Source organism: Phoca vitulina, unplaced genomic scaffold, assembly GCF_004348235.1.
Source record: "Phoca vitulina isolate PV1807 unplaced genomic scaffold, GSC_HSeal_1.0 scaffold25, whole genome shotgun sequence".
NCBI classification, from domain to species: domain Eukaryota; kingdom Metazoa; phylum Chordata; class Mammalia; order Carnivora; family Phocidae; genus Phoca; species Phoca vitulina.
The window spans coordinates 19170004-19187727 of NW_022589728.1; the positions used below are offsets into that span (position 1 = coordinate 19170004).

Genomic DNA, 17724 nt, shown 5'->3' on the forward strand with positions numbered 1-17724 from the left:
CCCTCTCTGATTTCTCCCCCTTCAGATTTCCCTCCCTTTCCCTATGGTCCTCTGTGCTATTGCTTATGTTCCACATATGAGAGAAACCACATGATAATTGTCTTTCTCTGCTTGACTTACTTCACTTAGCATAATCCCCAAAACAGATAAAGGGCTGATATCTAAGATCTATAAAGAACTTCTCAAACTCAACACTCAAAAAAGAAATAACCCAGTCAAAAAATGGGCAGACGACATGAACAGACATTTCTCCAAAGAAGACATACAAATGGCTAACAGACACATGAAAAAATGTTCAACATCACTAGCCGTCAGGGAAATACAAATCAAAACCACAATGAGATACCACCTTACCCCAGTTAGAATGGCAAAAATTAACAAAACAGGAAACAACAAATGTTGGCGAGGATGTGGAGAAAGGGGAACCCTCTTATACTGTGGGAATGCAAGCTGGTACAGCCACTCTGGAAAACAGTATGGAGGTTCCTCAAGATGTTAAAAATAGAGCTACCCTACGACCCAGCAATTGCACTACTAGGTATTTACCCCAAAGATACAGATGTAGTGAAAAGAAGGGGCACCCCAATGTTCATAGCAGCAATGTCCATGATAGCCAAACTGTGGAAGGACAATTTAGTTTGCTGGTGGAGAGGGTGGGAAAGTGCCCACAGCCAGAAGGCCCATGGACAAAGTTGTGAGCTATAAGAGCATTTATAAGGGCATTTAGCATTTGAGGAACCTGAGCAGTGGTGTGTGGCTCAAAGAGAAGAGTTCTGTACAGCCAGGGTTCTGGCTACTTTCAGATATATTGTTTTGTTATATTCTCATAACAAGCCTGGGAAGATTGTTGCTGGTGTAGAGGATGAATGAAGGGAAGTAATGCATTTATAAGCTGTCAGCATAACTTGAGGGTAGATTGTATAGACCCCTTTCTGCCACTCTGAGTTTTTTACCTTTATTACTCACTGGGAGGTGATAATGTGTACAAAGTTACTTGAAAAACTCAGTATGATGGGCATATTGAAGTCTATGCAAACAAGTCATTTACTCTATGGGAAATAGGAAAGTGCAACTGAAAATCACCTCATAAAGTAGTAAGGAGTTGTAAGGTGTTTTTCATTTGAAAATATGTTGGTTTGAAATTTAAATGGCAGTGTGGTCCAGGGCATCTTGCATATCAAATTCTCTTACTCTACTGTGAGCATAGACATGGCCGAGGCCTCAACTTGGACACCTTCAAACCCCCAGTAATTGGTGCCATGTTTAATTCCTGTGGTGTATTCAGTGTGAAAAGTTTGAAGTAATGAAGAAATACAACTTTTGTGTGATCAGTTCTGATTTGAGAATGAGGTTGAATGAAAATTTTATTTGGCTTAAAATGCATATAGAATATAGTAGCAGAATGTAGAATAAACATTTAAGTATTCTTTCTAAGGTTTAAAAAAAAGGCATTTCTTCTCAAAAGCAATTTGAAGATAACTATTTCTGCTAGTGGCAATGTTACTAATCCTTGTGATCTAAAGGTTTTTCAGTGGACCTGGATCCTTCCTTCTCTAACTTGAGCTTACCATTGTTGATAGAAGGCATTTCTTTCCAATTCAGTTTTGATTATGAAATTATTCTCAGGTTATAAGTGGGAGTATTTCTGCCAAAACTACTGAAGGATTATTTTAACTTCCCTAGATTTTCTGCTTTGCTATAGAACAACAGAAAGCAAAACAAAACTGTACAAGAAAGATATAGGGCAATTTCATTTAGTTTCTGTCTTGAATCTCAGCACTGCAGCTACACATTTGGGCTAACAAGCTATGTGAATTACCCTTTTAGGTCAAACTAAATCCAGACATTTCAAGAAATCAGAGAATGAGCTCATACATTTTCATTTCACTTAATTTGTTTGTTAGTTGCTCTACTGGTTCATTATTTTCATTTATTAATTCAGTAAATAGTTATTGAATGTCTACACTTTGTTAGAAATTGTGTACAACAACAGAAGAGGTGTTTTGCTTTTTTCTTAATCAAGAATTGGATAAAGTTTTTTCCTACTTGAGCTATTTTACAGTTACTTATAAAACACTCTTCCATCTATTTGAATGAAGCACATGGTATATAATTACTTAAGGGAAATGTCTAACACATGTTATTGATTAAATTAATAAGTTGAACCATATGGAATTGCCATATTCGACCATTTTGACCAAGTAAAACAACAAGTTCGTATAGATCAACATAATAAAATTATGTTATATTTTCTTATGAAATTTCAGTATAAAATTAAATATTTTGAATATTTAATCCTTTTTCTAATAAAATTTTCAAGAGTGGCTTTTACTAACAGTGAAACGAGGTAACACACAGCAATTACATTATGTGTTCACATGCCTTTGATGGTTATTAAAAACATATGTTCATTGTTCTTGGTAAACAACTTAAAAATTATGCCTTTTTACCGATAAAGCAAGAACTCATGGCAACATTTATGTCTATGTTATGCACTAATATTGACAGTGCTTCTTCATTTCAGAAAATTCTGAGCCCTTGAAATATTCAATACACTTCTGAAAATATGAGTATTTTTGCTTTTGTTGTTCATATAGTACAAGTGATTTCTCAATGTACAGAATGTATGGCTTGGCATTTATATAGTTCATGGAGTTTGTAAATATCCAAAAATGCAAAGAGGTGAATCTCTGTGATCAGGTTCTCAGAGGCAAGCTTTTTTCCACTTGAAAAAACTGTGGCCCAGGAGTGGCCATTCACAGGTAAATATAGCTTCAATATGGGTCAATCAAAAATCCAGCCAACTGCAGAATAAGAATCCTGGTGAAAATCAATGTATGTTAAAACTGTAAACACATTCCTTATTTCAAAGAAATACAATAATTTATAAACTGGACATGTTTATAACTCATGAAGTTTAATAGGTAAATCCAAGAGATCCAGATTTGCTTATTGTTACAATCAGACATCAATACTCTTTCCCCATGTGCATTTCACCTTAATATTTGAGTAAGTTTATTAGGTCATTTAAAAAAAATTAGTATTGGGGCGCCTGGGTGGCTCAGTCAGTTAAGCGTCTGCCTTCAGCCCAGGTCATGATCCCAGGGTCCTGGGATCGAGTCCCGCATCGGGCTCCCTGCTCAGCAGGGAGTCTGCTTCTCCCTCTGCCACTGCCCCCTCCCCCTGCTCATGCTCTCTCTCTCTTTCTCTCTCTCTCTCTCCTCCCCCCTCGCTGTCCCTCTCAAATAAATAAATAAAATCTTTAAAAAAAATAAAAATAAAAAAATAAATAAAAATTAGTATTAATAATGTATTTCATTGCCAACACAAACTGAAAAATTGGACTTTGATTTTCCCTTAGGGAGTATCATGCAACAAACACAAAGTGTGTTCCATCAAAAAATAACCAAGCCTTATTTTTTTCCCTTGGGTTTTATAAAACAATTTAATGATTGCAAAATAAAGTCACAATTAAGAAAAACTTAATTTTTTTTTTTTACATTTTTCTGGTGTTTAATGTTTTCTCAAAAGCGTATGTGCTAAAGTGTTTGTGCTCATTAGTAGAGCTCAAATTCACATTTTTCACATGGTTTGAGTTTGGTGAAAGGATGAAATAACACCAGCTATATACGCTTAATGAATTGGTTTTCTTTACCTGTGACATTTTTCCAAAACTGTCTTTATGTCCTCCTGGCTTACAGACAGTGAGACACAACTCCGAAGAGACATGGTTTTCTGCCAAAGTCTTGTGGCCACCGTGTGTGCCTTCTCTGAGCAGCTCATGGCAGCCTTAAACCAGATGTTTGACAACAGCAAAGACAATGAGATGGACACGGGAGAAGCCAGCAGAAGGTGGCTGGACCAGATAGCGAATGCAGGTGTTCTTTTTCACTTCCAGTCACTCCTGTCGCCAAACCTGGTAAGGAATCACAATGCCTACCACTGGAACATACGTTGTAACATACTCCCAAATAAGAAGTGGTTATTCATTATGTGTCAGCAGTCAGCTACTTGAAAAGAATGCATTTGCCAGGGGCAAATATGATTTGGGTAAGTAGATAGAAGGTATTCCTTCTTTCCTGATTTTTATTTGCTCTCTGGCTGCTACAAGCTGAGAAAGCCTCCATCTGTTACTAATTCCTGTATCCCTAAGCACTGACTGAGAAAGATCATCAGAGGGAAGAGGGTCTTTCTGCTGTGGTTCCTTATTTCCAGTCCAGAAGAAACAGCCTGCCATGAAACCCAAGCTCCCACTGAGGTTGATGTTGGGAGAATGCTTGATAGACAATATCTGACAACTTGCATGCCATACTGTCTGACAGTCTGTTTAAAATTTGTGTATGTTCAACGATTTTATTTCCTTTCTTTCTATGCATGTTTGTCCTGTTAAATCTAAGAATATTCCATATTTATGCATCCATCTCCCACAGTGCCTATGAGGAAAGTATCTCAAAATATTTGACAAATGAAAGTGGTTTTTTAACATATCCTTTTTGTGGTTCTGATAGTTGTCATGATGTTTAAGGCAAATATGTTCACTCTTTATATATACACTTAAGGAGCTCATTAAATAGAATCGTGATTTTAAACATGAGATGCTGTGTCACCCATTAAATTACACACAGAATATGTGGCTACCAAGTAACGGTTGAGTTTTTAAACAGATGTATGTGACTTTATATATCAAAGTGCTTTTCTGCAATGATAATGAGGATAGGGAGGTAATTGCAGAATTGCACAGTCATAAAAGGTTCTGGAATGAAAGGTAAGGAAGTCTACCTCCGTGTACTTCAGAGAAACAGATGCTTTTGAAAAGACTACGCGCTCCATGTTAGTGATCAGTTTCTTACTTGGTTGCCAGTAAAACTACGAAGGTTTAACTAATGAAGATTTTGAAATAAGGCACTTTTGGAAATGCTTTAAAATTTAAAAAATATTAATTAATCATTTCTTATCAAATAGAAATTACGTAAGATAGGAAGGCCACTTCCTAACACATGGTAGCATGAAGTGTCTGTTGAATGAGTGAATGAATGAGGCTTCATTCCTATTCTACTCCTACTTTAAAACTGCCATTGTTTAATCTACTAGTAGTAGAATTTCTGGGTAATATGGAAATTCTGTGTTTAACATTTTGAAGAAGTGCCATACTATTTTCCAGAATGGCTACACTGACTTCAGTGTCCATCAATAGACAAATGGATATATGATGTACAGTACACACACACGCTGTGTACACACACACACACACACAGGAATATTACTCAGGCATAAAAAAGATGAGATCTTGCCATTTGTGACAACATGGATGGACCTAGAGGGTATAATGTTAGGTGAAATAAGTCAGACTGAGAAAGACAAATACCATATGATTTCACTTACATGTGGAATCTAAAGAACAAAACAAATGAATAAACAAACAAAAGATAGAATCAGACCTATAAATACCACAACAAACTGACAGTTGCCAAAGGGAAGGATGGGCAAAATGGATAAAGGGGAGTGGGAGATGCAGGCTTCCAGTTGTGGAATGAATAAGTCATGGGAATAAAAGGCACAGCATAAGGAAGAATTTAAAAAAGCACAGCATAGGGAATATAGTTAATGGTATTGTAATAGTGTTGTATGGTGACAGATGGTAGCTACACTTGCAGCGAGCATAGCATAACATATAGAGAAGTTGAATCACTATGTTGTACACCTGAAACTAATGTAACATTGTGTGTCAACTATACTCAAATTAAAAATATATATATATGAAATTTTTAAAAATGGCTGTACTATTTTATATTCCCACCAGCAATGTATGAGGGTTACAGTTTCTCCTTACCAACACTTATGATCATCTATTGGCTTATAGCTATCCACCTCACAAGTGTCACAGTATCTCCCTGCAGGTTTGAGTTGCATTTCCCCAGTGGCTAATGATGTTGATCATCTTTTCATGGGATTTTTGGCCATTTTACATCTTCTTTGGAGAAACACCTATTCAAATCCTTTGTGTGCTTTTTAATTGAATTGCCTTTTTATTGTTTTAAGTTTTAAGAATTCCTTCTAGAGTCTGGATATAAGTCACTTATCAGATATATAAACTACAAATATTTTCTCCCATTCCTTGGGATTTCAAACAAAATTAAATTTAAAGTAAAAGTCCCAGCACTTGATTAAACTACTACTACTATGTAATATCCAAGAGAAATGAAAACTTTTGCACAAAAACTTGTACACAGATATCCTTTGCAGTATTATTCATAATAGCTTAAAAGTAGAAACAGCCCAAATGTCCATGAGTTGCTAATTGGATAAATGAGTTGTGGTACAGACATACCATAGAATATTATTCAGCAATAAAAGAAGATTGGAATACTGACACATGCTACAACATGGACGGACCTTGAAAACATTATGCTGAGTGAAGTAAGCCAGTTGCAAAAGACCACGTATTATCTGGGTCCATTATTATGTTATATGTGAAATAAGCAAATTTCAGAGACTGAAAGTAGACTAATGGTTGCCTGGGGCCCAGGACTGGGGAAAAGGATGTGGGGCATGAATACTAGTGGTATGGAGTTCCTTTGTAGGGTGGTGCAAATATAGTAAAATTAGATTATGGTGTTAGTTGCACAACTCTGTGAATATACTAAAAACGCCTACGCTATACACTTTAAATGGTGAATTTTATAGTATGTGAATTACATCTCAAGAAACTGTTTTTTTCTTAGTCTTTTGAAACCCTTAACTTCATTTAAAGATTTGATAAAAAATCCAAAGTTGCTTTAAAAAAAAATCAAAGAAACCCATATTTTGTCTGCCTCTGGTAAGAAGTGCATAAAAAGTGTGGAAGGTTCTCTGGGAGCTGCAGGAGCCGGGAGTGTGTGTGTTCCTGATCTGAGCACAATCCATAGTCACCTGGGTATCACTTTAGCCACACCTGCTGAAGCGTCATGGCTTGCACTATAGCAACCAGGGGCCCACCTGTTTGGGACATCTCTTCTTTGTATGTATTCTTCCTAATTGGGAAGATACTGATTCTTCAGTCCTGTCCTTCCTATTCCAGGTTCATGGCATATACTCTTGCTTACTTCAATGGACTTTAAAAAAATAACAGTTCACTAAACATTTTTCCAGCACTTACTGTGTACCATATACTGCATTAAGTACCAAACCAGGGTGCAAAGGTGATGATTGTCTTAATTTTTTGGTTTCCATGCTATAGATCTTTGGGATCTGGGGTTGCCTTGGTGATTCTTTTTCACACAATGGGCATTCTTTACTATCTCCTTCACCCTCTGTTCATGCGGCCCGAAAAATATGGCTATAAGCTTATGGCAACTTTTAAAAATGTATATAAAGTGGGGTGCCTGGGTGGCTCAGTCAGTTAAGCATCCAACTCTTGATCTCAGCTCAGGTCTTGATCTCAGGGTTATAAGTCCAAGCCCTGGGTTGGACTCCACACTGGGGTTGGAGCCTACTTAAAAAAAATGTATATTAAAGCATGTTAAAATCATTATTTAAAAGGATCATTGATATTCTTAAGGAAACAAATGTTACATTTAAAAGATACGCTGTGTATGATAAGGCTAATAATTCTTTCTTCATGCACAAAACTGCTAATAGGAAGGCCAGAAGGTAGTACTAGAAAGATAACATTGCTGAGACATGCACTGAACTTGTTACCACGTCTGGGCCTTACTTGCCTCAGCTGTAAAATAACATGCTGTTAGAATGAAAGGAGTGATTAAAACAAATCAGATTGCATAGTCACAGGATTTTAGATTAAGGCCCTATAAAGGCAAGTAAGATAAAAATGATTCTTGTCCCCAAGATCTTTGGAAGAAAAATCATTGCATACATGCAAATTGCTTTTATTATTATAAACAGGATGGCAACTATGTACTGTAGCTTTTCAATAAAATGATATTCTTGCCTTTTAGCTGTTACATTTTTAAGATTATAGAAGTTTAGAGGCAGATAGATGCTTATTGTATACACATTTTTTTGTAAATGTTAAAAATCATTATGAGGAATTCTTAATCTCAGGAAACAAACTGAGGGTTGCTGGAGTGGTGGGGGGTGGGAGGGATGGGATGGCTGGGTGATAGACATTGGGGAGGGTATGTGCTATGGTGGGCGCTGTGAATTGTGTAAAACTGATGAATCATAGACCTGTACCTCTGAAATAAATAATACATTATATGTTAAAAAAAAAAAAAAAAGATAGTAGGAAGGGAAAAATGAAGGGGGGGAAATCGGAGGGGGAGACGAACCATGAGAGAGGATGGACTCTGAGAAACAAACTGAGGGTTCTAGAGGGGAGGGGGTGGGGGGATGGGTTGGCCTGGTGATGGGTATTAAGGAGAGCACTTATTGCATGGAGCACTGGGTGTTATACGCAAACAATGAATCATGGAACACTACATCAAAAAGTAATGATGTAATGTATGGTGATTAACATAACATAATAAAATTTTAAAAAATCAATATGGTTTGAATCGAGCTACAAAATAGACTGAAAAGTTGTGTAGAACCATTTAGATAATCTAGAAAAAGAAAAATCTAAAACTATAAAAGAGACTTGTAACTTTGAGGGATTTGTTAATTTCATTTTAGGCAGTAAATTCTTAGATAAGTGTTGGTAATTTGGTTTGCATGTAAATAAAACACAAGTGAAGCTACTTAAGGTCTGGTGATGTGATGTTATGTTATAGTCTATCCTATACAATTCTATCATATCATGTATTGTTTCCTTTCCTTTTAGACAGATGAACAAGCCATGCTAGAAGATACACTCGTTGCACTATTTGATTTGGAAAAAGTTTCTTTTTACTTTAAACCATCAGAAGAGGAACCACTGGTTGCAAGTAAGTAGTTAAATGGTTCATAGGTGTTTCATAGAATTTTTTTGGCATCAAACAACATATGGCATAACTTTGATGTTAATATATTTGATATATAGTTCAAATTGTTTTATATAAAATATTATATTTAGGGGAAAATAATAATAACCAACTGTGGAAGTGATAGAAAATATATATAATTTAAATCTATAGATAATTCTAAGCTTTTATTTTCATCTATTAGTTTGGCCTCCAAAACTTTTCTTGAGTGTGTGCATCAAAATTTTGTTCTAGTCAAGATTTTTTTTTTTTCCCTGTTACTGTGATAAAATATATAAATGATAAAGTTTAGCATTTAACCAGTTTTCAATGTACAATTCAGTGGCATTAAGTACCTTCACAATGTTGTACAACCATTTCCACCACCCATCTTCAAAACTTTTTCATCCTACTTAACAGAAACTGCATACTCATTACACAATAACTCCCCATTCTTCCTCCTCCAGTCCATAGTAACCTCTATTCTACCTTCTGTCTCTATGCAGGTGTCTAGAGTACTTTGCATAAGTGGGACCATAGAATATTTGTCCTTTCTGCTGCTTTTTTCATGTCAATTTTTTTTGATAAAAGGACTGCCCTAATATTTCTGGCTATAGTGGATAAACTCAATGGCCTTCAAGATTTTATGCAAATATATAAATATTATATAGCAAAACTGACTGAATTGAGTTTTCCTTTCTTATTTCAATTGATCCTGTAGAGAATGTATTAGCAGGCAATGAATACAAGTATTTAGGGCCAAGAAGAAAGAGAGGAAACCTAAGTTACGTTCACATTGTGTAAAATTTAGATGTAAACCAATCAAGAAAGACATAATTATTTGATTTGACAATAATGGATAAAATTTATAATTCAGAAGGTGTAAACATATATTCTCCATTTTCCCTAGCTTAACAATGGAAATTGACAATCATTACATCTGAGTGTCAAATTTTAATGTGTATAAATATAATTATATTAAGTGTCTTGATTCATTTATTCATCCTGTTCTGTTTCCAAGATGGCAAAATCTTTCCTGTCTTGTTTGCTGTCATATCTCCAGCACCCAAGAGAGTGTAATGAAAAAGGCAGTATTTTTTTTTCAAGGAAATGAATGAATAAATATCAATTAAGTGTATACAGTCAGTAGGAAAAATGGTTTTATGGTTACAAAAATAGGAGGAAAAACAGTGTTAAGAATAAAGGAGAGAATTTCAACAGAACATAGTTGTAACTAATGTTGCAAAGAAGTTACTTTTTGAATGGAATTGAAGGATTGAAAAGTAACCCTTCAATTTTGCCTTTTGCCATCGTTAAGCCTAACAAATGGAATATTTTAGAAGCATACATTCAGAGAAATAGAAATATCTAGGCTTTAATCTCTATATCTTTGCTGTGAGTTATCATTTATCTACCATTTCAACATTATCATGAATAGGTTTAAAATGTATCTATCAACCCAAGAAATCTTTAGCAGTTTGTTATTTTTCTATTTCTTGTTTTTTTTGGAAGTGTGAGGGTCCTATGTATTACATAAGGTAGCAAATGTGAGCTTCTTCAGGGCTGGGAAAGGTTCTTATTTATTTTCATATTCCTAATGTATAGAATGATAAGTAGGAACCCAATATTCATTTAAATCATTAAATAATCATTTAATCTGATTTAAGAATGATAAGCATACATTCATTCATCAAAATTTCTTAAATGCCTACTTATGGCCAAGCACTATTCTAGGTGTTGGATACAGGAGAGTACTAAGCAAACATATCCCTCTTGGAGCTGATATTCAAGTGGGGAGAGATTAATAATAAGCAACATAAATAACTTAATTTGATCATAAACTAGAAGACAATAATATGAATGTATGAGAGGAAATAGAAGAGAACAAAGGATAACAATGCAGGGGCAGGTGAGAGGTTGCAAATATTTAACAAGCTAGGAAAGCCTTACCAAAAAGGAGAGCAAAAACCTAAAGGGGTGGAGAGGTATTTGGAAGAGGGGTGTTCCAGACTCTGAGGTGGGAACAGGTGTAGCATGCTCTCAGGATAGCAAGGAGGCCTGTGTGACTGGGGCAGCATGGGTGAGGTGAAAGAGCAGGGGATGAGAACAGAGAGGCAGCCAGACCATTGAAAGGACTTTGCCTTTCTAATTAAGCCATGGAGCAGAGGAACGACATGATCTGGCTTACATATTGAAGGCTACCTCTGACTGCTGTGTTGAATAGAGCATTGTTGGGCTCAAGGACAGAAGCAGAACTACCAGTTAGGAAGCTACTTCAGTGGCCCAGGTTGAAAGATGACAGCGACTTGACCTTGAGGGTAGCTGTGGGGATGGTAAAAGTTGATTCTGTATGTATTAAATTATGAAGGTAGAGAGAACAGAATTTTATTAAAGTTTCATCTTCACTGACAAATGAGAGAGAATGAGAATATGAATTACAACGTTAAGGATTTAGGTTATATTCAAGGGAGAACTTGGTAAAGGGGATTAATTGATAAGGATAATATTATTTGAGTAAGTTGTATGGTCTTCTGTGGGCATGTATAAAATAGAACATATTTTCATTTACTTTAATAATGTAGGCATAATTTTGCCAAAGGCAGAGAAATTCTATTTTCACAATATAACCTGTTTTTCCTTTTAAATTTTGCTTGAGGAGCCGTAAGCTCACAGGAGTACTGTTTTCCATTGTTCAAATATGACATTACTGGTGAGTGGTCTGTTGAACAAGCAAGCAAGGGGTCCATGTTATAAGCTCAATAAAATACTTATTGCGTAGCTACCATGAGAGATTTAATTTCAGCACATTGAAAAATATAATAAATATTAAAGATTAAATAATTAAGACCATGTAAGTAATATTAATATGTAAATGCGCATATATCTGTGATGAACATAAAAATTCGTATATATTTTTAAGTATTTCCCCAAAGGTTAACCTCAACTTCTGTGAAAACAGATCCCTAGTGAAAGGTCACTTGCAATGCTACACTATCAGATATTCCAAGCAAGTTTTGTGATGACAGGAGTATAGTTATCCTTTTAAGTTGATTCAGGAAAGAAGAGAATTTTTCAATACCCAAGTCTCATCACATCCTGTTGAAGTGGTGGAAGGAAACTAGAGCTTTATTATTAATTGCATGTGATTTGATCTTTCTGTAAGCTTAGAAGAAGAGGTGTCAGATTGACAAATTCATTTGCATCACTGTAGTGAAGACTCCTTTGGCTGCATGTCTTTGAGGGAAGGACCCAGTACGAGTACAGAGGGGAGGAAGCATGAAGATAGAAAGAGAACACTGGTTTTGAAGATAAGAAACTTGAGTTCCAACCCTGCACCCCTCTTATCCACAAACATGAGAGTACTAGCTTTCCCTGACTCATGGGGCTTAAACAAGATAATGTATTTGAAAGTCTCTAGCATTATGTGAGGCTCATGGTGGTATTCAGTAAATACTTGAGTCCATCCTCCTCACTTTATTACTCTGTATTATTTTTAAAAAGCTGTATTTAACATTTCTCATCATCATATTTTTTGCATTAAAGAATAATGAGATTTGGAAGAAATATGGCATGCCAGGCAAGTAGAACTCAAATATCTGGATTGAAGACATTTTATTTTCTTTGAAGAAATAATTATTAAGTATATACACCATACCAAATGCTGAACTAAGTTCTGGAGATATAGTAGTGACTAAATAAAGACCCTGTTGTTGCAACTTAGAAACTAGTGAGAGACACAAAGTGGCAAGGTAACCCCCTACAGTATAGGGAAAGTACCAGATCCTTCCTATGCCATATTATGTAATTAGTGAAGGAGCAGTAAGTGAGCTAAATGATTAGGTTGTATAAAACTAAATATATTTTATGGAAAATCTTCATGTTTTTGGAGAATAATATGATTGCTGATCTTCCCACCCTTTTATGGTGATGCAGGTAATTTTACTATAATGATTAGGGGAATGAATATTTTTGAGCTTCCACTCTTTCCAAATGGGCCAGGCACTGCGCCTGGAACTGCAGATGCCATGGTGAATAGGACAGACATATCCCTATCTTCATGTAGCTCACAACCTACTTGGGAGAAAACAAATAAGGAATCAATGACAAAGATGATTAGGCTCATGATAAATCCTCTGCAGGAAATAAGCAATGCATAATGAATGAGGATAAGGTGGCCTTTTAAGGGGTCAACAGGGAAGGGCTCTCAGCAGAAGTAGCTTTTAAGCTGAAATCCAAAGGACCAGCAAGACCCAACCCTGCAGAGGGTCAAGGAAGAGCAATTTAGGCAAAGGGAACTAACAACTTCCTAGAGACTTATTTTCAAACTCATGGGCCCATTCAGTGATGGAGAGCCCTGCTTACAGGGATGGGATGCCGCTGTTGAAACTCCTTTCTAGAATGAATCTCTCTGTAGGGTGGAACCAGAGACCTTTTCCTCGTGCAATAATGTTTTTGAAGCCTTAAATCATTACATAGTCCTAATCATCAAGTTTTTCATAGCAGATGAATTTCCATAAATAAAAGGCAGCAATTTTCAGCTCTACATTATTATGCACTTTTATAGGTATACCAATTATTTTGAAAGTCTTCATTCTTTCCCTCTTAGTTTTAACTTCATTTGAAATTTAATATGCTTGATAATGTTCGGTCATTTTCAGTTTCTTAGGTCCTGGTAGAGCATTTTTATTTGTTCTTTGTTAGTCCTATAATACAGAACTCCAACTGCTGCATTATTATTTTCCTTTCAAAAACATTATCCATTTGATAACAGAGATTGGCCACCTTGGTGCCAAAAGATAAAGGAACGGAATTTTAAAAATTGAAATATAAATGAAAGATACTGCATGAAAAAGGGAACTCAAATATACAAATACTTAGTATATACACATAGGGATTTTCTTTAGTGTCCAGGCATCCTTTTTCTTTATTATAGAGCCAGGGAAAAAAGAATTTTCCCAGTCATTAAAATCCAGTTAATTTCCAACTCTTCAATTGAGAAATGTATTCTCTTTCCTAAACCAAAATCCTTTATACCTCCCTTAAAAATATAGAAACAAAAATAAAATAAGCATTATTATATGACATAAAAGAGACCTGTGGATGTTAATACAATACCTCTGCTATTGATATGCATAATTAGATATATTTAATAAGAAACCTGGAATCTCTGTTCATTAATGGTATTTAACCTTGAACTCTGCTTTTACAAATAATTTTATTTAAGAAGCAGGTTAGGACTAACAAATATTGAGTCAAGAACATGTATTAAATGTCTACTATATTTTTGCCTTAATTTTTAATTGGTTAATATGACTATTCTAGCTTTTTTAATGAACTGGAAATTATTTGTCATGGATAAGTGACATAAAATGAAAAGGATTTATGATAGCACTGTGAAATACTCCTACAGCATTGTAGCTTTTCAGGTTGGTTGTTTTTGGGGGTTGGGGTTTTTTTTAATTTTTTGTTTTTGAGTAATTAAATTCAGGATCTTTGTGAAAACTAAAAGAATTTGGACAGATAATTTCTAATGACTGTAGGGCATCAACAGAGGTAATACACTTTTGATCTCATGCTCAGAGAATGGAACTTGCAAAACCCATGCTAATTTTGATAATGGTTGCTATGTACCCAATTTCTTGTACACTACTTAGGAATTATACCCCAAGGACTCATTTTGACTAAAATATGAATGAGGCAGATGCCCTGGGAGATTCTGATTCCAAACCATGTGTAACTAAACTTCTCATTTAGTTAAGTGAGACATATGGCATGTCAAAGTATAACAAAGTTTCCTATTGTAGAATTTTATATATGGTACGGTAATAAATCTGTTGCTTTAGCTAATAAGAATCTGATTTAATACTCTTTCACTGAATAGCAAGTTTGCCTAACCTGAACTTGACATACATGGGTACTTTTAATATATTAGTTTCTAGTGATTTTCAAGATTTTTTAAAAAGTTAACAAATATACTTTATAACATATCCTGATTTTTGGAAATAATGTAACATTAAATGTCATTTTAGATGTTCCTCTTACTTATCAAGCAGAGGGGAGCCGGCAGGCCCTGAAAGTTTACTTCTACGTTGATAGTTATCATTTTGAACAACTGCCTCAACGTTTGAAAAATGGAGGAGGGTTTAAAATTCACCCCGTACTTTTTGTGCAAGGTAAACTGCTTTCCTTTTTATACGTGTACTTAAATTATTTTATCTCTATTGATTTTTTAAAATACATGTAATTGTTACCATCGTGGGGATTTTTTTCCATTAATTCAAAAATTCCTTCATAGTACCTAGGTAATATATTTACTTCTGGGAATGTTTATTAAGGAAACAATAAGATAAGGTTTAAGGGGCACCTGGGTGGCTCAGATGGTTAAGCATCTGCCTTCGGCTCAGGTCATGATCCCAGGGTCCTGGGATCGAGCCCCACATCAGGCTCCTTGTTCAGCGGGAAGCCTGCTTCTCCCTCTCCCTCTACTGCTCCCCCTGCTTGTGCTCGCTCTCTTTCTCTCTCTGTCAAATAAATAAATAAAATCTTTAAAAAAAAAGATAAGGTTTAAATGTTTATTAAGTAGGACTTTAAGTATTTACAATGGGGAAACAAGACCTAAGTGGCTGAAATAGTAAAGATAAATTAATTTGGCTTAAATAAATTATGGGAGAGTCATTAAAATTATATGGCTAAAGATATTTTATGAGATAGAAAAAATTTGACAATATACACATGCAGGTTACAAAAAAGAATTTATATTATAGATAATGTAATCCATTATCTTAAACATACTTAATGTACATAGAGTGTTTTCAGTATCATTGGGTGATTAAATTGATGATGATTTTTTTATTCTTTGAGTTTTTCTGCATTATGTGATTTTGGTTAGTAAAAATAGATTCCTTTTGTAAATAAAAAAATTTTTGTTTTGACAAATGAACAATGAGTTTTAATGCAATAGAAGAAATTGAGTTTAACATGAGTAGGAAGATTCTTGTGGTGAACTGGTTTCCAAGGGAAGGTCCTGGATTTTTTTATTTCTGGGGTCACAAATGCAGCCTCAAATTGATCAGAAGTCCAGATTATTCTAGTGTAGTTTCTTCTGGTCTGTGATATCTTTTTTTAACTCATGCTGTGGCCACAAGATTATATCAATTTCTCTGAGCAATTCCACAGAGCATTTCATACCTTCTTCTGTGGAGTTTTCAAGAACTGCAATGGTTTTGCTGTGGAATTTTTATATTCTAATAAAAAAATGAGAAGAGTAGAGGAATAAAATCAATCTCTGTAACTGAAGAACAGACAGGCATATGAAATCAAAATCCACTGCCAAGTGAAAATTCTTGTACCATATGCATATTATTGTAATTCTAAGATAGATTTCCCTTCCTTCAATTGCCAAGGTTTGAAAACAATGACTACCTCAAACAGATACTTGGTAAGAATACATTTCATCAGAGGAAAATGTCAGGTGCAAAGAAGATCTTAGGAGTTATTAGAAGTTATTTTCATTTTTCTTTGGAAAAGAAAGGTAATACAAGATTCTGTAAAGGAATGAAAAAAAAGAGGAAACAGCAAAAATAGACCTTTGGAACTATGTTAGGAGAACAGTTAGCCTAAAATATGTTAAAAGCCATTACACAGATAGATAGTTTTAGAAGACAGAGAAGGGTGCTGATCTGGAATGTTAACTTTTATAGGGTTTAATCAGAATTTACAGTTATTAAAGATTCTTCACTTCCTCTCCTTTATCTCCCTTTTTTAAAAATTCTGTCTTTGAAATCATGACTGAGATGACAGATGGCATTTTGCATCTCTTCAAAAAAATTATTACATTTGTGACACATCAGCCATAAATAGCTGAATATTCATACTCAGCAGCAAATGTTCATAGGAAAAGGGAGAGTATTTTCCAAGTAACCTTATTTTATAATTGTGGCTAAAGCTAATTTTTAAAAAACCCCTAACTATATATTATTTTAGTGAATACAATATCACTTTACAAAATGTAAAGAAAAACTGTTGCTAACATTAGTTTTTAATATTCACACAGCAATAAAATGTGAGCAAGCCAGAGTGGAAAGACTTCTGCAGTTGAGGTCACAGAGAGGGAAAGAAGACTGGGAAACAGCTTGTCTCATTAGCACGGTGGCAGTGATAAGGCTGCTTCCTTAGAGGGTTGCGGAAGTTCCTCTGCACTCATCAGACTCCCATGAGGATTCATTATTACTCACTCTTACTATTCATCAGAATGAGAGAAGCCCAAGAAAGTCAGCCCTAGCTTGAGTAGAGATAACCATCTGGTAATCTGGTAACGTGGTGGTAAATGAAGAGACTCCAAATGGTGTCTATTCCGGAGATGAACGTTTACTCAAAGGGTTTTAGTTTTAGGTGTACATATATACATGGGTCTTTGCTGGCAAATATTTAAAAAAAAATAGAAAAATGAGATGAATTTGAAAGGCTCCTGGGAAAACTATTTATGTCAGCCCTTATAAAGTTGTCTGTTACATCATGTACTTGGAACAGGAAGCAAATGTACTGCTTTCTTCCCATTTTTCTTGCCTGAATGGACCCTTCCGCATAGAAGGGCACAGGAACTGAGGGGGCACCCTGCAGAGATGGCTCCAGCTGTGAGATCAGGAATCCCAGTGCCAGAGGCAAGTAGGATACACTTTAGGGAACATGTGTCACTGAAGGCCAGACCTACAGGAGAACAGGAATCTAGGCAAACAGAACAAGTACAGATTGACAAGGTAAAGATCACAGAAGCAGCCAGACAGGAAAGTCAGCACAGAGCATAACCAAAATGCTAGAAGGTGAAGATCAGACAAAAGCGGTCTTCTGT

General features: G+C 35.3%; 1 protein-coding gene across 1 annotated transcript in view; it reads left to right on the forward strand.

Moving 5' to 3' along the window:
• The window catches only part of PREX2 (phosphatidylinositol-3,4,5-trisphosphate dependent Rac exchange factor 2), a 285562-nt gene that overhangs the window by 192211 nt on the left and 75627 nt on the right, over positions 1-17724 (forward strand). Inside the window, exons 32-34 of the mRNA XM_032421606.1 lie at positions 3702-3919; positions 8759-8861; positions 14906-15049. Coding sequence (XP_032277497.1) covers positions 3702-3919; positions 8759-8861; positions 14906-15049 — 465 coding nt within the window. The remainder of the gene's footprint in view (positions 1-3701; positions 3920-8758; positions 8862-14905; positions 15050-17724) is intronic.